Raw genomic sequence first — 22,315 nt, 5'->3', positions numbered from 1 at the left:
TTATTGACACGCATGTGTACAAAAAGATTTGTCAAAAAGATCAGCAGCAAAAAATTAAATACAAAGTATTTGAATACTTTAGTGCCTTATTTTTAACAATCCTGTGAACCATACACATTTTCATGAACAACACTCTGTTAGTCTGTTTCACACAGACAACCAAGGCTACCAACATGAGTCGGAAGGAGATGAGTTCTGGGGTGCAGTGTCTAAATAAAACACAAGTGTCCAAAAGCAAAAAGTTAAAGCTTTAAAACTATCCAAAAATCGACAAGTCAACCAGTGTAAGGAAGTGAACATAGTAAAGTTCTATACATTTATTGAAAGCATCAAAGACCAACACAGCAACAATTTCCAGCTGTTACACACCTAGAACAAGTCACGACATGGTCATTGCAGCCAAATACAGTATGCGAATGTTAATTTATCTTAGCAAACAACAAACTTCTATAATTAGTAACTTGTGTATTTCCACATTATAACTATAAATATAAACACTAAGAAATAGAATGTCAAAATGTTCCAATCATCATTAATGTGCAAGGAAATAAGGCTAGGAATATCATTACCACCAGTAAACCACCATCAAAGAGGTTAGTACTTTTGCATAGCAATTAAGATATATGGCGCATAACCATTAATTGAAAAGTGCTGTGACAAGACATAACCTTGCATCACCAGACTTGGACAAGACATAGCAACAGGTGATTATGTTTTTGTGGAATTCATACATTCTCCCCAAGAGTGCATTATTGGCAACAAACTGAGGCAAGAAATTATGGCGTTAACTTAAAACACAATATTTTAACTCATAACATAACAAAATAAAGTAAATACAGGATCTTTAGAGAATTCCAGTCATTTTGTTTTCAAAATATTTTGCCGTATTCTAAATAACTAGAATGATGGCATTAATAAAATGTGAAAGACAGCATTTTTGATTTCCAGAAACAAGATGGAAAAACTACATTACGAATGTTTTGATGCAATTTAAACAGCATCATGGTTATGGTCATTGTGCTTTCATCTAAAGCAGCGTGCCGTGCATCAGTGCATCAACCGGAAAATGTAATGAAAAGTCTACTACTTTTGTCAAATCATTTTGGCCCAGATGAATAGCATCATTATTCCATATAAAGATGCCCGATTGGGTAGTACCATACAATATTTTGCCTCGCATACCACACATCCAGAAGGTGTTAGCTGAAAGGAGCTTTAAAAAATAACAGTTGGTATTGCACGTTAGCTCATTAACTACGACTCACAATATATTTCCAAAGAAGTCATTTCAGTACAGTACATAAATAGCTGCTGAACTCTACGATAGCCTCATAGCCATGCAGCCATCCTTGACCATGTCACATTGAACAACGCAAGATTCAAAATAGTTTTGCCACATGTATGCCTTGATGTGGAAATTGTATCTGGGAGTACATTAAGACGAACAGTGTGGGTGAGGTCACCTAAAATCAGTAGGGTTCATTCCCCAGGGAACATGAATGTGCTACTCAGCAAATATCATTGCAATTACAATTTCAGACATCTAGATCCGAGCGCAGGAATCAGCTCATGACGGGGCTCACGTGATTTATTAAACGGTCAAATTGACACACTGCCAATAACAACGTAAGAATGGTCAATGATCAATATGTAAGCCCTGTATTTCCAATTACCTTTTGATGTTGGGGTTATGTTAGATATTAGATGTCAGGTTACATTAATTTAAGTTAATAGCGGCTGCTGCATATGTTTAGAGTGACGCTTGTCAGATTTTCAGACTCTATACGGTTGTGACTATACGTGTACCAAGTATACCATACAAGCTGAGACCTGACATGAGATTTGAGTGTTGGCTACAATCACATCATACTGACGACAGATTTATAGTATACCGTTGAGATGAGCGGTCTACGCAAGTTCGATAAATTAAGGCTCTAGTGTCTGAGTGAACATTTTGGTCTAACATTGGCACTAGAGGTAAGGCCAGGAAACAAGAACATCAGCAGGTTGGACAGGGGGTGTACACTGTACACTATCCTAATAATTTGACAATCCAGCCTTCAAGTGACAAATAAAGATTGAAGTGGCAAAATGGCACAACAAACAATAGTGCAATCTGGTATTTTTTCCCAAAACGAAAAAATGTCCGTATTCTTTGGTATTCTCATGAGTAGGGCTGTAACTATCCATTATTCTCTTTCCGAGCGGTTCTATCCTGGGTTTAAGTTATGTACCGTATAACATTGCTGTTAGGTAGAACTTTGTGTTTTTTCATACATCAACGTTCTACTTGATCATATTATAGCGGCATACAAAAGTATCAAAGGTCCGCGCTGCGTTTAGAGCCTATAGATCTGCTATTTGTTTATTTGAATCCTGAAAAGTTACAGTTTTCAGACATATGAGGTTTCCACCCGGAAGAGACGATATCCTGGATTTAAGTTATATTGTGTTCAAATGTAATCGAATCTGTGTATTTTTTTTATATTTTATTTGTATTATTAATTTGTATCAATGAATCTAGAAGATTTTATTTTCTTCAGTGATATCCTTTTGGACGTGTGTTTGACTGTACTCTACCAATAAAGTATTTAATCAATTATTTGTATAATCAATAGGTTTGATTAACTTTTGCATCCCTACTCATTAGTCCTAATTAATGGGTTGAGCATGCAATTCCATCGGTATCTCAGCGGTGAGCTGTGTAGAGGGCTCAGTATAAGCAGTGAGCTGTGTAGAGGGCTCAGTATGTGAAGGGACTAAGGATGAAGAGGCGGTCCTCTTCCTTCCTGATCCACTTCAGCAGTTTGTTAACAGCCGATACAGCCATGGCTTTGGTCCCCAGGGGACTGAAGCAAAGGTAAAGCTCAAAGCCACTTGTCACCTGCGGAAAGAAGCGGTGCACAAGGACATGATGAGGGATGATACATGGGCTAAAACAAGCATTTTGGAGGGGAAATAAGAATACTCACAGACAGAACTAATTAAATACAAATACATTTTAGTAGCGAGTATAAAATCCGATGTCAGACCAAATGAGCAGTGCTGAGAAGGATGCTGCATACATTTTGGTAGATTAATGCAGCATCTCATCTCACACACGGTACAGAGCAGCAAATTTACCCATGTCATTAGGTTTTCAGTCTCCCCACAGCGATAGTAATTACGGAGCGGCCTGGTTGTGTGGTGTAGCCGGCCATGAAGCTCCTGGTACAACTCCATCAGCCTTTCATGCTCTTCTTCAGACTGGTAGACAATGGGCAATTCAGGGCTTCCATGGAAGACACAGACAAAGACAAAGAGAAATATGATCATTCCCGTTCGCTGTGCCCCAAAATCAACAAGACACTAGTCCAGAATTTGCAGCCTATGCGAAAACTAATAATTGTAAAGTAACATCAAAGAAGCAAGTAGCAAATTCCTGGTGTTGAAAATCCTATTAACATGTAATAAAGGTAATTGCATTTGCAACTGTTCAGGCAAGGTTACTTGTAAACCAATAGTTGTCCTACCAAACACCAGGATCTAAATGTCTTAACGGAGTATAGAGTCCTACAGTAACTAGCCCTGCAGATGTGCTAGTTACATTGTATACTCTACCATACAGATTGGTTAAAATAATGTTTTATCCATTACAATTCATCCTAGATTTTAGCTTTATATCAAATGAAGAATAAGCAGTAAGTAAGCACATTTTTGTTTTATATCCTACTCACCTGGTGTACAATCCAGAGCTTTTGGATTTATAAAGAAAGTGCCTGAGCTCTGGGATGCCAACCTGGTCCACCGAATAGCTTGGACATTTAAGCGCCTCCTTCAGGGTCTGGTAGGCACTGCGCTTGCTCAGTCTCTCCAGGAAGCGACGCTTGCAGTCAGACAAGTTAAAAAAGTCCTCGCGATCAGTGGAGACCAGGATGAGACAGAGGTCCGATCCAGGTTCAAGGTAAGAGATGTGAGCGTGGAAGAAGCCTGCGGTATTGAACTTTGGCAGGCAGATGGGCGTCCAGCCCTCACCCTCTCGAAACGACGAAGATGAGCCCACAAGGTTGACGACCAGGTGCAGGTCCATGTGATGCAGGTATTGGTCCTTTTTCCTTACCAGGGTTACCAAGCGGTCACCTGCCAGCAGGATGGAGAAGACCAGGCTCTTGGCTTTAGCAGCTTGCAGGCTAGAAGACACCACATCCCTGGCAGAGCTATTCAGAGGGAGGCAGGTGACAGCACTGAGGAGCAGGCCAGGGTCGCGGTCCAGGCGACGCAGCAGGTTATCAGTGAGGTGCTCAGAGCCGGCCAGCAGGCGTCGAAGGTCATAGTTCTGCTTGTGCTGGAAGAGGTGGATGAGCTGGGTGAGGGTGAACAGGCTGACGATCTGGTAGTAGATGTAATGCAGTTCACGCAACAGCTCCTTTTCTGACTGACAGGTACGAGACGCACCCACCAAGACCAGGGGACTTTTGCTGAGGAACACCACCTTGTATCCATCTGAGACAGTATCGTGGAAAGGCAACAATTCAAAACATTAGCCATGGTATGATGTAGTAAATATTACTACATAATGTGTAAGAGCCATGAATTGGAAATGATGTGCGATGAGTTCAATGAGTGGGCTGTCACGGGTGATTGATGTGGTTGATTGACAGGCAGAGGGGAGGACCTGTTTCATGGAGTACTTTACCCATAGTTCACCTGTTTCACACACAGTGAGAGAGAGGGGGTGTGTGGGAAGCCGCACTTTTGTTGACCGCTTTATTTGCTTTATTTATTTACTTTATCTAAGTTGGATCGCTGTGACTTATTTTCTTTATGTTTGAGCACCGTTTCAGTTATGTACCTACCTTCAATAAAAACACATTTAACGCATTATTTTGGACCCAGCGAGATCCCTTTGTTTGGAGCGCGTCTGACAACCCGGCCCATCCCATCGCCTCTCAGCGACTTATTTATACATCGATATCTCTCATAGTCGCTCAACATTGTCAACAAAAACGGTATTGTCAACGGCGGCATTACACAGCAGAAGATTTAGGATCAAGTGGACAAGAAGGAAAGACGGTCGGAGTCGAGACAAGGACGGAGGATCCGGCTGACACAAACATTCCGAGTCACGTTCAAAGTCAACCACTAAAGTCAGGTATGAGTGTAAACTGCATAATGGAAGGAACGCGACGAGTGATCAGCCTACCTGTCCTAATCCTGGTTTGAGTTGACGCTCAGAATAAAGTTCATATATAAGGATCCTCCCGTAGCATGTCAATAAAGGAATCCGTTGTCCGCTTGTCATGTTTAAACTGCTGCGCGGCATATGAAAAGTACTGAATACTAAATGGATGATGATGTCTGAATAGCCTACGTTTCCTTTCAATGGGTGGATTGTGGATGTGTTGATGGCACAAATAATTTGAATGGAAAAGTAAGAGGAAAAATGAGTTTAATAAATGCGGGGGAGGTCACCAGTTCTGAGTCTGAAATGGAGCGTGGAAAGCGAGAAATTGTGCTCACTGCTAAAGCTGCGCTTAATAAAATTGACAAGCATGAACGGGAGCGCCGCCTTCATGTGAATAAAATGAAATCCATTATACCACAAATGAAATCATTGATGAAAAAAAAGGGAAATGTTTTGACAGTGGAGTCTTTGTTGGTTACATTGAATGAACATCATGCACATGCCACAATGTCTCACGACACATTGTTGCCTTTACTGCCTGACGATGAGGAAAGGCAAAGACAAAACGAATGGTTTTGCAGCATTGCAAAATACAGCAATACGTTTAAAGGTGATGTGGAAAATTGGCTGAATGAGCCAGAGGAAATGGTTCATGTTGAGAGTATCGATCAAACTGAATTTGAAGTGAGTTCGCAATTGCACGTGGACGCTCCTCCCACAGTGTATAAATCTCCCTCGGTGACGCAAGCGGCATCAATAAGTATGTCCATAACACATGACATTCTAGATGATGTGCAACCAAGTGACAGTGTGTCAAACGTGGGAAGAAAATCTGGTACACAAAACTCCATCACTTCTAGGGTTTCCTCTGCATGTCTGTTAGCTCAATTGGACTTGGCAGCCATGCAAGTCAAACAGAAACACTTAAAGGACAAACATGAACTTGAAGCTCAGGAGGAAGCGTTGCGCAAGAGAAAGGAGCAATGGAAATTAGATGAGGACATTGCCGCACAAATAGCAAAATTAAATGTATTAAAATCTCAAAGTGTCGTAAGTGGAAGATCCTCAAACCCAAAGACTGTGGATGGCATGAATTCTTATGTGGAAAAGGCACAAGGAAAACTACCAACTCTCAATGTTGATGCCAATCCATTCATACCCACAATACAAAATCAGGGGGATACAGGAACAAGGCCTAAAGACAAAAACAACACTCAATTCATTCATTTACAATCCCAGCCTCTGTCCGTTATGCACCAGGAATCTATTCAACCAACGCAATATGTTTTCAATGGTTCAAATGCAACTAATCATGACAATACAAGGGCTCATTCTCAAAATCCAACTGCTCATTCTGAAAATGCAAATGCTCATTTTGAAAATGTTAACTGTGGAAATACAAACGCAAATGACTGTCAAAGGGAGATGCTTGGCATCATGAGAAAGCAAAACGAAATAACCACATTGTTGATCCAGCAGCATTGCCTCTCCTCTTTGCCAAAAAGAGAGGTGCCAATCTTTAATGGGGATCCATTGAAATACCATTCTTTCGTGAAGGCTTTTGAAAATGGAGTAGAAAATAATTCTCAAAGGGACAGTGATCGTCTTTATTACCTGGAGCAGCATACAACGGGCCTCCCTAGGGAACTGGTCAGGAGCTGCCAGCACTTAGACCCAGAGAGGGGGTATGCTAAGGCCAAGGCTCTGTTAAAAGAGGAGTTTGGAAACGAGCAGAAAATAGCATCCGCCTACATGGACAAGGCTCTTTCATGGCCGCTCATTAAAATCGAAGATGTCAAATCGCTTCAAGAGTACAGTCTTTTCCTCAAAGGCTGCTGTAACGCCATGGAGGAAGTCCAATATTTACATGAGCTAGACATGCCCACAAATATGATGATCATCATACGAAAGTTGCCATACAAGTTCAGAGACACGTGGAGAAATGTAGCCTGTGAACTACAGGAAAAGTTCAAACGTAGAGCTACATTTACAGACATTACCGCTTTTATTGGGAAACAGGTGCGAATTTTAACTGACCCAATATTTGGAAACATACAGGATGCCCCGCCACCAACTACACCTAAAGGCGTGAGCAAATACCCATACCCATCTGGACTGAGAGGAACTAGCTATGCCACCACTGTGACCCCCGTGGAAACCATGACCCAGGTTGGACTTGAAGAGGAACATGTTCAAGAAGCAATTAAAACATGTCTGTGCTGTGGAGAAGAACACCCATTGGATATGTGTCCCCAGTTGGAGAAAAGACCCCATGAAGAGAAGATAGGCTTCTTAAGAGAAAATGGAGTCTGTTTCGGATGCCTGAGTGTTGGACATGTCAATAAATTCTGTAGACAAAAGATTACCTGTCAAACTTGTGGTCGGAAACATCCAACTGTACTTCACATCACTCAGAGAGAATGGAACAAAGGGTCTGACCTATCGGATCGGAAGTCAAGGGTATCAGTGGATGGCACAGTGATATCTAGTGGCCTTACTGGGGCTGGTGACGACTGTAAACTGCCCATCGTTCCAGTGCAGGTTAAGTCCAAAAGGGGGAGCAAGATTATTACCACCTACGCTTTCTTGGACCCGGGAAGCTCTGCCGTGTTCTGCACTGAAGCCTTGATGCACAAACTGGACCTCACAGGGAGGAAGACAAACATTATGTTAAGGACGATGGGCCAAGAGAAAGCGGTTTCTAGCTACAGTGTGTCCGGACTGGAAGTGGCTGGTTTGAATGAGGAGCACTTCTGTAACCTTCCCAATGCTTACACACAGAAGTGCATGCCTGTCCGCAAGCAGAATATTCCAAAACAAAAGGATCTCCTGAGATGGCCTCATTTAAGACACGTTCAACTGCCTGAGATCGATGGGGACATTGAGCTGTTGATAGGGACTAATGTTCCTGAGGCATTAGAACCATTGCAGGTCATTCGCAGTGTAAATAGTGGTCCCTATGCCATCAGGACGATGCTTGGCTGGACTGTGAACGGACCGCTTAAAGGGGAGAGCAACAATGCAATGGATTGTCGGCAGCCAAAGTTGTTGGTGAACAGGGTGTCTGTCGTGAACTTAGATGAACAGAGGCAGAAACAGCCGTTGAACAGAAGACCGGTCGTTCGGACGACCAAGGAAGCAGTGACAGACTGTGGCAAAGACCCAGAAAGAGACTTCTTTGACATTTGGGGAGGAGAGTTTAAAGAGACGGAGGACAAAGGGGACCAATGGTACCTTCAGCGAACTGGCAAGAAACGTGTCAAGCGTCCAGAGAAGATTAATGCGGAGCCCTCTGGTCTCCCCGCAGTAGAAGTGATCACTCCTGAAGGTTCTTACAACCCAGACTTCTTCGACAATCAGGCCCTGCTAAAGGAGGCTCATGAAGTCGAGGTGAAAAAGGAAAAGGTGGCGACAAGATTAAAACAGTTGGCTGTGGACAGGGACAGCAAAGCCACAGAGGAGTCCAGGCTTCAGGAGCAGGTGGAAGGACGGGTAGAGGACGAGGAAGAGGAGGCAAAGGATGAAGAGTCGTCTTCTAGGCAGAGAAAAAGACTGAGAAACAGGAAAAAAAGGAGAAGGCACTGAAGTTCAATGCACAGCGGCGGAGAATGGCCCAGCAGGTGTCGGGACGACGGCAGCAGCTGTTCCCGCTGGAAAAAGGATTACAATGACTTTTCCTTGGATTACAATGACTTTTCCTTGGATTACAAATACAGTCACTTGAGTGTTTTTCATCTCTACTGTTTTTGGCTTTGGATATTGACTTAACGAGCGTGTTACCCGGAAAATGACTTTGCGCAGAAACAATTACTCGTGTTTTGCGTTCGGTTGAAGAAAGACTTTCATACAATGCATGAAGAAAAGTTTGGGAATTTGAGTACTGTTATTTCATGCCTCCTATTACGTTGATTTAATTATTATGTGATAACCTAATAATTAGGGGCTGGCGTGTAAGAGCCATGAATTGGAAATGATGTGCGATGAGTTCAATGAGTGGGCTGTCACGGGTGATTGATGTGGTTGATTGACAGGCAGAGGGGAGGACCTGTTTCATGGAGTACTTTACCCATAGTTCACCTGTTTCACACACAGTGAGAGAGAGGGGGTGTGTGGGAAGCCGCACTTTTGTTGACCGCTTTATTTGCTTTATTTATTTACTTTATCTAAGTTGGATCGCTGTGACTTATTTTCTTTATGTTTGAGCACCGTTTCAGTTATGTACCTACCTTCAATAAAAACACATTTAACGCATTATTTTGGACCCAGCGAGATCCCTTTGTTTGGAGCGCGTCTGACAACCCGGCCCATCCCATCGCCTCTCAGCGACTTATTTATACATCGATATCTCTCATAGTCGCTCAACATAATGTGATTGTCACATATGGAAATCACTGCAGTTTAGGGCAAAGAACCACACCAACAGTTTTACATCTTCTGCTTCCTCTTCCACGCTTCTCTTGGTTTCGCTCTCTTTAGATTACTCATATGGCTTGTGGGGGATTGCAAGCCAAATAGTTCAAAGTTAACTGCTCATTCCAACAAACAAACTGACTGACCAGCCAACTAACCTAAATCTTGTACAAAGTTACATATTCTCTATTGCTGATCACTTTTCCAGCCCATTCTGTACTATTGGTCAGTTTTTCATCCTATTCTGTACTACTGACCATTGTTCACTATTCTTTTACATCAGTAAACGGTCTCAAGTAATAAGTCAACACATGCACAGTCACACTTAAAACTGTTTGATGCACAACATCGCCCCAAAAATATTTTCTGACCTGCGTGAATGGAGCGGATGATGTTTTTGTCAGCCTCAAGAACTGAGACGAGGGCCATCATCACCCCCATGGTGCTGGACAGGGCCTCTTCTGTACCATAGCGGGAATAAATGGGCTTACCCGCCTCGCTAAGTACAAACACGTGTTTCCGGTGGCTACGCCATGCCTCACTGGAGATATCCTCATCTTTGGACTTGCTTTCTGTCCAAGACGCTCCTTGCTGTTCCTTCGCTGCAGGGTTCTCCCCGATCACCACGCAGAGCTCCTCTGCAGACTCTCCAGAGATCCCCAGCTCAGGGTCTACCTTGGCCTGCTCTTCAGCGTCGGCAGTGAGGTCCTCAAAGGACTGGGTATGGACAAACATGGCACTCTTCTGGCCAGCACCTGCAGAAACAACACGTCAAAAACACACACACACACACACACACACACTTTCTTTTATTTTTATGTCACAAACATGATGCTGTGTACTGCTCTGTGTACTGGCCATAATGATGTCACACAGATTTATTTAGTAAAGGTCCTTGCAGACTGAGACTTTACAGGAAAAAACAAATGCATCAAATGCATTTAAGGACCTTAAATATTACTTTACGAAGAGTTCTATTCATAAAGGTTGCATGGTAAAAGAAGCCATATCAAACTGGTTAGTCTACATGGAATGGGGAACTAATCAAATGGCACATGACAAGGCATTTTGTTCCTCTTTTATGTGTTACATACCAAACACTTAAGGTGGCTTTACCATGACAGGGAGCTCTAGTTATTGTTGTCCAATATCTGTAGATCCAAGCTTATATTTGATGTCCAGAGTAAGGCTTTCAAAGTTAGTTGAAATAGCTTGACAAATTATACACCTACCTACTAGTATACATTTACAAAAATAGCTTACTGGAAGCACTTTCAACTTCCACTTTCATTGTGAAAGGCACTTCTAGTACAACAAACAATGCATCTGTTTCACAGACTGAGACTGCAATGGAGTTTAGGAAATTCTAAACTTTTCAGGTGACTGTGTGATCCCAGGTCCTGCCAAAGGCATATTTTGTCATCAACGGCTACATCAGTCTCTCTCACCTGGCTCGGTCCCTTCCACCATGCCTGGTGTGGGACTGTCTGCCCTTGTGGGACTGTCAGACCGGTCTATGCGAAGGTGCTCCATAGAGGCCAGGGTACCATTCGGGACCTCCCATGATACTCTTGCCTTTTGGACGTCTCCGTCCATCACTGCTACTCAAGACAGGGGACAGCACCTGAAAGTAAACATTGGGATCCAAAGGTCAGCTGTTTCTAAAGGTAATTTGTTGAAGTGAACAGCTTTATTATATGGCATTGCCTGCCCAGCTCTAAACGTTGCAGCATGACTGTTTTTAACGTCAAAGGTAGATTTTAATTCGAACTGTATAATATCTGACACAATCACTCAGTGAGTGCAAGGGGTCCTGCACAGGCTCCACATAATCATTTGTATGTTGAATGATAAAACATAATGACAGTTCTCTCAGCGAAAGCCAGATGAGTTTCTTTTAGGCATAGAAATGTACAATAACTTTGTTTCTCTCTCATCTCGGTGCCCCGTCAGCGTCAATCAAGTGCTATGCACACTATGCATGCAGCTGCAGTAGCCCTGGTCCAGGGTTTACAGCGAGCCCTGGACTAGGGCTACAGCTGCAGGCAGCAGCAGAACTATGGCTTGCTAACTTTATCTGATTTACTTATAGCTATTTGTTTATTTATCAAACTTCGCCCTCCTAAAAAACGAACCGATTTCGGTTGCATTTCCCCTCCAAAGACATACCTTTCATTTCCGCAACAGGTATTCAGCATTCGTGGTCCGCAAATGACTTTTTTCGGCTAGCTCGCTAACAGTAAAAAGAGGAATAGTTTTGTCTTGTCAGACGTCACCCTGTGACCCTTGGCCTGTCACAAGTTGGAAATGAATTGTGGGAAATGAAGTTTTCTTTTAGTGAACGGTTGTTGATTTTATTTGGGGAATGAATTATGTTGATTGTTGAATATCCCATTCCCGATATACACAGTGGATCAGTGGATCCACACAAACTGGAAAGAGAAAAAGATCAGCCTTTAGTTCCTAAAACAATTTTACATGTACATTTCTGAAAGTTCTGATTCAAGCCAATTAAGGTCAAAGGTCTCCTGATAGATGATTTTTAAGGCTAGTTTGGAAAGAAACCAGATCTTTTTAATGGATCTGGTGTCAGGGCATTCCACATTTTGGTGACAGTATAAACCTGTCTTCTATAGTAACCTAGCAGCAGACAAACACATAAGTGACCCTATAAATCAATACAGGTCAGTATAGTCAGTTTTTGATTGATTGAAATCTTTATTAACAGTTTGCAGAATTACAGTACATTTCAAGCACAAACTCAATACAAAGACTGTTAACTGTGAGTGGACGACCCAATTAAGCCTTACACTTGTTTACAACAGGGTCCACATTGTTCAATTCATCAAAACATTTAGAGACAAACAAATAGACACTTCTATGTAGTTAAAGAACAGAACAGGAATTCATCATATAGGAAGCGAAAAGGGAAAAAAAGTATATATACAGTGAGGGGAACAGGGGGATAAAAGAAAAGAAAACGAAAGACAGAGTGTAGGGCGCCTGCACACAACACCATGCGTTGATGCCATGTGTGCATATGTGCAGGCACCCAACACCACGTCCATACAAAAACATAGTACAATCCATAGTACAAAGACAGAGTGTAGGGCGCCTGCACACAACACCATGCGTTGATGCCATGTGTGCATATGTGCAGGCACCCAACACCACGTCCATACAAAAACATAGTACAATCCAGATACAAATTCAGCTTTTACAGAGGCCAGTTTCGAATTGCAGCCATCCGTAGGTGCCCTTTGAGAGCAGTTTTGAAGGAGCCAAGGGATTCACATGTCTTAATGACTGTTGGTAGGGCGTTCCACATTTTGGTCGCATAGGAGCGAAAAGAATTTAGTCCCTTGTTTGTGCCGAATCTGGGTTGTACATGGTTTGTTGCACTCCCTCTGGTGTTGTGGGTGTGGACTTCGTTTACATTAAGGAAGTATTTAGACAGGTACATGGGTATCTTGGTGGTGTATCTAATCTTGTGGACCAGACCCATTGCAAGATGCTGTACTCTGTCGTCGACCCTAAGCCATCCCAGCCTGTCAAAGTGGGCAGGGGTGAGGTGGGTTCGGGGGGTGAGGCCAAGTAGGAGCCTGACCAGTTTGTTTTGGGAGGTCTGGAGCCTTGTTTTAAGGGCCTTTGAGGTGCTGTGGTACCAGGAGGTGGATGCATAGTCAAAGAAACCTTGTACAAGGGCTCCTGTTAAGGTCTTCAAGGTGTTTTTGTCGACCAGTGAGGAGATCCTGTAGAGGAATCTTGTTCTTTGATTGACTTTTTTGATTACGTTGGTGGCCATCTTATCACCGGAAAGATTGGCCTCCAGGATGGAACCTAGGTAGGTAATTTGATCCTTCCGTGTGATAATATCATCACCAACTCTAACCAAGAAGCCATCTGCCTTTTTGAGATTACTATTTGATCCGAAGAGAATGGATTCAGTTTTTCCCAGGTGTAAGGATAGTTTGTTATCAGCGAGCCAGGTGCAGATTCTACCGAGTTCAGAGCTGAGGGTCTTTTCAACCTGCAGTTTGTTCCTGTCCGAGACCAGCAGTGCTGAGTCGTCTGCGAACAGGAACAAGTTGCAGTCACAAGCTGAAGTCATGTCGTTTACATATATTAGGAACAGTAAAGGCCCTAGTATGCTTCCTTGTGGGACGCCACAGCTCACTGGGAGGGGGGGGGACAGTGTTCCGTTCACTTCCACCATCTGTTCTCTCCCCTCCAGGTAGGATTGCATCCAGCTCACTGATGTGCTATCAAAACCAATAGCTTTAAGCTTGTTAACCAGTATGGAGTGGTTCACGGTGTCAAAAGCCTTTTGGAGGTCCAGCATGACCATGCCGCAGTATTTTCCAGCATCCACCTCGTGTTTGATGTGGTCGCTCAAATAGAGAAGGCATGTGTCAGTGGAGTGGGATGTTCTGAAACCAGATTGGAACTCGTACAACAATTTATTAGTGGCAAGATACTTTTCAACCTGTTCATAGACTATTTTTTCCATCACTTTCGAGATGGAGCTTAGAATAGAAATAGGGCGGTAGTTGCCGGGTTCTAATTTGCTCCCTTTTTTGTACAGGGGGGTTACTTTGGCCAGTTTAAAATCTCTGGGGACCAGTCAGTACACATTTGTACACTCGATCAGTTATGGAAATTAAACGTTTTAGAACAACTGTCCAGTGGACTCATAATGAGCCATAGCATAGCCCAGACTACTGAGACTATTGGAATTAGGTGTGCGTGCGTATGGGCTTTAGCTTTAGGCAGAGAAGTAGTCGAATCAGTTTATTTTGGGAGGTCACCGTCTGAAGCTTAGTTTTTAGTGACACTGACAATTAAATGTTGTAGACAGAGTATAGAGTGGCATTGAATTTGTACAAATGGACCCATATGGATCCATTTGTACACTCTCAGAGTTATGGGGGTACTAAAATGTTTGAGTCTTGACTTGAGAACTATCCATCTGGCATAAAATGTAATTATGTCCTCCGAGAGGCGAGCTAAACAGAAGGTGGCAGTAATGCAACAATACTGGATACCAACCGAGAAGAAGGAGCGGGTCTATTAATTTTTCGAACACGCGCAGCGCGGAAACCCCGGAAACAGTAGCCCTGCAACAGAAAGAAACACAAACAGCTGTATTTGGAGAAAAACAATTCTAATGTCATCGATTTTCATTTGATTTTATTTGGGTAGTATATTATGAAGCACTATAGAGATGCATAACATTAATATTACGCATTCAAGGGTTTCATCATTTTCATGATTGTAGTAACGTTCGGTAAGTACTAAGTACTACTCGATGGTTTATATAGTACAAAAGAAGCAGTAGCAATCTGCTAACGCTAGCCAGAGCCACGTAACGTTCATGATGTAATGCTGTGACTGTACGAATGTATTTACTTTCATCATTTTACAATTGGGTTTTTTTGCAGAGCGAGAGATTCCAAAATGCCCATCCGAGCGTATTGCACGATTTGCTCGGATTTCTTTGATCACAACAGAGATGTTGCTGCTATCCACTGCGGGCATACCTTCCACTATGAATGGTGACTGAAAAATGAATGACTATTATGACTATGTTGTTGATCAAAAATGCCACTCCTGATTATAAGCCACATATATTCACTGGGTATTGTTTTCTTTCAGTCTTCTTCAGTGGTTCCAGACAGCTCCCACCAAAACCTGCCCACAATGTCGAAAACAGGTGCAGTACTGTACAGTACATAGTATGTGTGACTGCACTAAGCAAGCCGTGGCCACTATAATTCAACTACAGCTTATAAGGATCATGTAAACAATGTTTTTCTCGTCTATAGGTCAGCACCCGACACATTATCAACAAGCTGTTCTTTGACATCGGTGGAGAAGAGGAAGGGTCAGCAGCTGACCCAGAGAGTTTGCAGGTAAGAAATGGAAGACCTAGACCGTCACCTGACCTTGTTAACCCTACTGGGGACATTCAGTTTAACATTTTCTTTTTCTTGTTTTTTTTTATTTGCAGAATGAAATTGATCGAATGAAAGCCGCTTTAAGTTGTAAAGGTAAGAGTATTTTTAGGACATGACATTAAATGCGACTGCCAGTGTGTGCAGCTGGCAGGTCGCTCAAAATGAGAGCGATTACCACAAATATATCTGGGGATTTTGATTTAAAAGCTGGAAGCATTGTGTGTGTTGAATTTACAGAAAGAGATTGGCGGGACAAACAGAAGTTGATGGACACCTTTAAGGACACTATGGATAGACAGAAGAGAGACCTGGGCAATTTGCTGAAGGACACTGCAGAAAAGGAGATGGTCAATTCTGCTCTCAGAGTAAGATGAATATGCTACACAATTTAAATCCAAATATTGAAGATTGTCTCCACTTGGTTGATGCTGTGTGTATGTTGATGCTGTGTGTGCGTTTTATTAATTTTTCTTTATAGAAACAGATGAATTACCTGGAGAAAAAAAATTATGATGCTGAGATTGACAAGGAGGAGGTTCGGAAACTCAGGACCAAAGTGAAAACCTACGAAACGTAGGTTCCACCATTTGTATTTGTAATATTAAGCCACATTTTTATTTCAGTGTATTTAATTTGTCTAGATTTCGCTGCCTTACCTCAATTCCAGCCACACTTTGCAGTCCACTAACATTGTTGTCTGTGTTGGCCCAGTCTTCATGTCCTGTTAGAGGGCCAACAAGCTGAGGTAGAGTCCATGGTCACTGACATGGGCATCGGCCAGGCTGCTGTGGAGCAGCTCTCCATCTACTGCATCTCCCTCAAAAAGTAAGGTACAACCCATGCACTCCCATCACTTGCTCACCCAAATGACTCTTTGTATTTTGTCCAGATTTCAGACCAGTGGTGTTAAAACCTTCTTGTGCTCAAGGCACAACAAAAGGCAAGTCGTAATTCCTAGGCACAGCTATTGTAGTGCCCAGGTCCTATACTCTGCCACTACTGGTTGCCGACGGCTAATTATTTTTGTACATACGCCAACATGGATAAAAATTCTGTCTACTCATATGTTCTCTATCCTGATTGGATACAATTGGTATCACAACCCCTTTCTGTTTTATTAAGAGCTGAAGAAACATAGAGACTCCTTATTGAACCAACATACAGAATATAGAGCTATTTAACAGTTATTTTAGCCTAAGAAAACCACTTGTAACTTGCCCTAGCTTTTTAAATATTTTACGAAACGCCATTACAACTCACGATTTAATGAGAATGGAAAAAATCACTTGTATCCCCAAAGGGAGAAATGTGTCTTGTGATATCTCTAAGGCTTCAAAATCCTTCCACAATCAACCTCAGTGACGGCATTTCACGCAAAGCCTCGTGGAATGCGTGACATCTGGAATGACCCATATCTATCTATTTAATAAATTAAAAGATAATTCATAACATTTTGTATAGTTATATTGCAACAGGGCAGGCACATTAACCCATTCTGAACGGGAACCCATTTTGGGGTTTAGCATCATGTTATGCTTTAGCTATTGAAAAACAGCAGATCTACAAGCTCATAGCGTGCCACCGAGTGGCGCGCTACGAGCTTGTAGGTCTGCTATTTTTGAAAAATCGAAGGAACGACTGACATTTTTAGAATCTGATCTCAGGTCAGAATGGGTTAATCAGACCAGTGTGTGTCCAGTGGAAACCTTGTATGAATCTGATCTCAGGTCAGAATGGGTTATGTCACTGTGCTACACCCTCTGCCTTCACAAATGCATTTCCCTCATGAGCTACTGCCTGACCTACTGTCCCATGGTTCTTTTTATAGAGAATATGAGAAATTGAAATTAAAGGAAAGGTCTTCAAATGAAATGTGTGAAAAGTTGAAGAAGGAGGTTTTTGCCACAATCAACAAGGTAACTACTTTCGAAGCTTTTATGCTATTAACTGGCAGAGAACATGTGCTAAATACGGAGAAAAATATGTTAACTTATGCACTGTTGAATTAAGTTTAAAAAAAAAAGGTTTTGGTGTCATTGCAGTTACAGAAAGCCTCAGTGGAGATGAATAGGACCAAGGATGACATGAGGTCTCTACAGAAGGACCTGGCCAATGCTGACAAAGAAATCACTGTAAGAATCTGTTTTGCTCACTTTGCCCTTTAAAAGGTTTTGTATTATTATTGCTGTTACAAGAAGGTACATTTAAACAATACCATTCATTGTCAAACAGCACGATTACAAAAGGAGATTACAATTGAAAGATCACAATCAAAATTTGGGATGCATTAATTAGAATCAAAAATACTTTTGCCAAGTAAGGCATTGCATGTAAGGAAATTGCTTCTTCATGTGATGCAATAAACAACAAGCAACACAACCGAACATAAATTAATGATTTCATGATTATGCATGAAATATGGGTCATATAAAATGTTTGCATGCAGGACTTCGATTAGTGCAACAACACATTGCAGATTGTACATTATTTTCACAGAGTCTGAAGAAGAAGGTTGAGATTCTTCAGAGGACATTGAGCACGCCAACACGCACAAATGAAGCCCTGAGTCGCCTAGTCTTTGAAAGGTTGACAAAGCTGCCACACTAGATTCTCCTTAAGTTCACTGATATTCAATAAAGGTACACCATGTTTCTATGTGTGATCCACTGATGAGTTTTCTCTACCTCCCTTTCAGCCCCGCTCCAATGGAGCTAAAGCATCCCCGTCTCCACCAGCCTTCACATAGTGAGGACATTGACCTCAACATTACCTACGACATCTCCACACCTGATGAGTTAAACAAAAAGCAAATGTCACGAGTCCCATCCAAGAAAATGCGCCTGGATTCTGCTACGTGAGTCTACGTATCATTCTTTATGCAGTGGTTCTCAAACTTTTTAGAGCTCAGAGTTTAGAAATGTCAAAACTCTTGAGTCTGTGAAAACTATGGATCACCACAACCTTTCGGACAGATAACGAGCTACTACAACATTGTAGAAAACACTATTAAAATGCCTAGAGGGTTGGTAGATTGAAAAAACATCCTGCAAGGCGCACAGTTGCTCCGATCCACACCAAACTTGGTTCAAGGGTCTGCAATCAGAATACTCATATAGTCAATAGGCCACAGTCACAAAATGCTGTCCAGGGGCTTGCATTGACAATATAAATTTGTTTTGGGATGCTTTGATGTCACACTGAATCCTTGTTTATCTTACAGGTCACCTTCAAAAAGAGACATCGAGAAGAACACCTCCAAGGTAGTTAAGAAATATTTAATAATGCCAGAGGAAGTTTGGTGTTCATGCTGTGTGTTTGCATATTGGAAAATTATGTATGCCTTTCCGTAGGCCCTAGATGGGGATCCCTTCTTCCCGAACTCGATCCTTTTTAGGAAGAAGGCTTTCGGCAGCATGTTGGATCCTCAGAGCAGCAAACCAGGAGCTGTATGTACAAAATCACCAATCTAGCATGGTTTAATCTCACATGATTTAACTAAAGATCAAAAATATACTGTTATGAAAAATCTCACTGCAATACAGCCTTGTTCTGTTTTTCTTGTTTCAACTTTCTTATGTATTTATATAATTTATATATTCCTGCTGGCCTGAGGTATATGCATTTCTCTTTTTTTGAGCTGGGAAGCCGATGAGATCCTTGTTACAGAACCAACACTATAGCGAACAACGAACATTACCATCAGAATGTAGAGCTTTAACTTCAAAATAGTATTGCTTACAGCACCTTTTAATTATTGGCCCAAGTTTGGTCAAGCACAGCTAACAATATTTACCTTTTACTCAAATTTCTCAATAACAAGGTCTCATTTCTAATCTGGCTATTTGTTTTGTCATTTCAGATGAGAAGTGGCTATGACGGATTAGGAGGACGTACTAAATTCTTCCAGCCTGTATCCTTTACTCACTGCCTTTGGACAAGTTGTTTATAGGAAATCTGACATGTTGCAGGCTTTCAATTACATACAAGTATAGCTTCAGTTCTGACAGGATACAACGGTGCCCCGTTTGAAATATTTTGGGGCTGTGGAGATCCCACAGAGCCATGCCACCAAACATAAATCTCTAGAGACCTCTAGAGAGTCCTGAACTGAGCTCATGCTTCCTTCAATGCGTGAGGAGTGTACATGCCGCTTCGGCAGTAGAGACCATGATTACTGAATGTTTTCTTTCGATTACCTTCCCTAGGGGACTCGGGGAGAACATGCAAACTCCACACAGAAAGGCCCTTTTGCCAACCCCACTGAGGTGCCCATACCCATACACCCTTTATTTTGATGTAAAAATAAATAAAGCTAACAACAACAAAGAGGCAGACAAATGCCTATTGTGGACAATGCCTATATCCATAGTTGTGAAAAGGTGGTGGCATGGCATCATTCTCAGAAGCTTGGCTAATGGGATAATAACATTTCCAGTGTAAATTGTGGTGTCATTCCTTAACCCTTCCATCCACTCCAGTCTCCCTTGTCAGAGATTCGTCCCCTGATGAAGGCTAAAAGGAAAAAAGTGACCAGGCCTCCTTCTAAAATGTCTACTACTTTCACGTTGGACAATTACTTTGACTGAGCATTGGCTTTTTAAGCAGAACTTAGGGAGACGAAAAGTCACGTGCGGTACTGCCGTGTACCGCACGGCAGTACCAAACAGCACTGTACTTTGAATCATATTGTAATTTACCTTTTCTAAATTAAGTAAATTTGGTAGTGTGACCAGTTGGTTTGTCTTCATGAGAGCTCTATTTCATCCTGAGGTAAAAGCTACATTTTGTTGGGATGGAATGCCAGTGTGTATACATTGTATTAGTGTCCTGCATCATGTCATTGAGCAGCAGTCATTTTTGCATTTAGCAACAGCTGTTTGTCCTAAATCTATCTGGTAGTCACCAGTTTTTCAGTGTTTTTTTTTTATAAAGCCTCATTTAGTTATTTGTTTTCAAAGTATTGGACAATAACTACATAGATCTACTTTCTTTTTGCACCTGCTTATGGTTGTGATGATTTCAGATTTTAAGCTTAAATAATAAACTATTTTGTAATAAATCTTTGTGTTTGATATAAACTAAAGTGTGTTCTTCAGTTCTTTTTCTATGCTTTGATTCATGGTGAGGTATCCTCTCCTCCTGAAGAGGGCAGTATTGGCCATGTGATGACCTGAAGGAGTTGAATAGACCTGGTTCAGTTAGCTTTGAAAAGGCTGTAAAGACAGAATTGGTAAAAATATTTATTTGTATGACTTTCTGTAACACCTGAGTTGTACATTGATCAAGTTTGTAAAATTATACTTATATAAGTAAGTTCCAGTTTGAAAAGAATGTGTGGCCAGGCTAAACTAGGATAAAAAATAGGGTGATTTTCTTGGAATAAAGTATTGTAATTTAGGCAGACCTTTACTATTATGGCACATTATGAGGAGCAGACGGATGAGCTTTCTGACAATGATTCCAAGAATATCAAAGTATTACGATAGCTTTCGTCAGTGGTGGACAGTATGTAAAGTACATTTGTTTGTTTCTTTGCAACCTGATTACTTTAACTAGGCTACATTTAAAATAATATTTTTTCATCATACTATACATACTACATGTATAGCGCGCCGTTTTTCATCATTTTTGAAGATTTGAAAAAAATGACGAAATGACAAAAACGATGGGTTATAGCCCATGTTTTTTGAAATTTTGGAAAAAAAAGTTAGCCTCGTTTCTCATCATTTTGGACCATGGGCTATAGCCCATATCGTACGGCATACTATAGCGCGCCGTTTTTCATAATTTTTAAGGGATTTGAAAAAAATGGGAAAAAAATTCCGCAATTTCCGCAATTACCATTTTCCGCAATTACCATTTTCGCAATTTCCACACTTTCCGCAATTCCGCAATTTGACAAAAACGATGTATTTAAATAATATTTCGAAATATTGTACTTTAGATTACGCTACATTTCTAGGAAGGGACTCTTGGGACCAAAACATACAAAAATATTATGAATGAACCACTTAAGCCCCATTTCAAATATAGTGAAAATAGCGATCTACAAGCACATGGCAATTTTTACTATTTGACAGTTTCTGAAAATGTACTAATTGTACATTTGAATACTTGAGTAAATACTTTGTTCCACCACTGGCTTTTGTTACCACACAAATAAGTAGGGCAGCTTGGTAGACATTACTATTTAACAATATGGGGAAATGCCACCCATTGTTCTCCAAAGTACTTTACCATTCTAGCAAAGTAAAAATCATGTAGAACAGGATACCATTCTAGCAAAGTAAAAATCATGTAGAACACAAATATCCTGTTCAAAATCACTTGTATCCTGTTCACACCCATGTAATCTGTTGACGCAGTCAGTACCGTGGTGATTACATACATGTACATATACCATGAGGCTGTGATCTAATTAAAATAAAATGCTATATTTGTGTTATCGATTGGTGAGCTAGTGACATTGTTGTGTTAAGTGATTATACGTTAAAATTGTCTTCCCACAGGACTTCAGTTATAATAACAGGTGGACAAGGATCGAGGTGATACAAAAGTCAGTTCCTTCCACAGTAATCAGCAGAAATAGGTCTCAATCACAACAACCCATACAAACAATACAGTAGAAACATTCATGTACACATACAACACAATCCATGCAGTGCCGTGGGACCCATTGAACAACAAAGCTTCACTGGTCCCAAGAGGTTCCACTATACAGTACGTGAAGTTCCTGGAGGGGAAAGCAAGTGCCAACGTGTTTTTAAATCAAGTACTTTATAGG

At 41.4% G+C, this 22,315-nt stretch overlaps 2 protein-coding genes across 2 annotated transcripts; one reads left to right on the top strand and one right to left on the bottom strand.

Annotated features, from left to right (window-relative positions):
• Positions 1 to 106: 106 nt before the first annotated feature.
• On the bottom strand, positions 107 to 11,845 carry mon1a (MON1 secretory trafficking family member A). Its single transcript, XM_080792711.1, has 6 exons — positions 11,744 to 11,845; positions 11,023 to 11,198; positions 9,946 to 10,329; positions 3,717 to 4,482; positions 3,124 to 3,271; positions 107 to 2,884 (listed from the first exon to the last, which is right to left on the bottom strand). The coding sequence occupies exons 2-6, from the start codon at positions 11,168 to 11,170 to the stop codon at positions 2,744 to 2,746; spliced, it is 1,587 nt and encodes a 528-aa protein (XP_080648837.1). The 5' UTR covers positions 11,171 to 11,198; positions 11,744 to 11,845; the 3' UTR covers positions 107 to 2,743.
• Positions 11,846 to 14,695: 2,850 nt separating this feature from the next.
• On the top strand, positions 14,696 to 20,614 carry traip (TRAF-interacting protein). The gene is made up of 16 exons (XM_080792721.1): positions 14,696 to 14,861; positions 15,016 to 15,129; positions 15,230 to 15,287; positions 15,400 to 15,486; positions 15,585 to 15,624; positions 15,769 to 15,896; positions 16,010 to 16,104; positions 16,243 to 16,356; positions 17,360 to 17,447; positions 17,574 to 17,663; positions 18,028 to 18,116; positions 18,227 to 18,385; positions 18,752 to 18,791; positions 18,882 to 18,977; positions 19,391 to 19,441; positions 20,010 to 20,614. The coding sequence occupies exons 2-16, from the start codon at positions 15,032 to 15,034 to the stop codon at positions 20,115 to 20,117; spliced, it is 1,341 nt and encodes a 446-aa protein (XP_080648847.1). The 5' UTR covers positions 14,696 to 14,861; positions 15,016 to 15,031; the 3' UTR covers positions 20,118 to 20,614.
• The last annotated feature ends 1,701 nt before the right edge of the window (positions 20,615 to 22,315 follow it).

The sequence above is a fragment of the Protomyctophum bolini genome (genome assembly GCF_963924005.1).
Source record: "Protomyctophum bolini genome assembly, chromosome: 2".
In the NCBI taxonomy this organism is placed as follows: domain Eukaryota; kingdom Metazoa; phylum Chordata; class Actinopteri; order Myctophiformes; family Myctophidae; genus Protomyctophum; species Protomyctophum bolini.
Note: the sequence above shows the minus strand (reverse complement) of the source record. Positions and strands in the feature narration are given on the sequence as shown.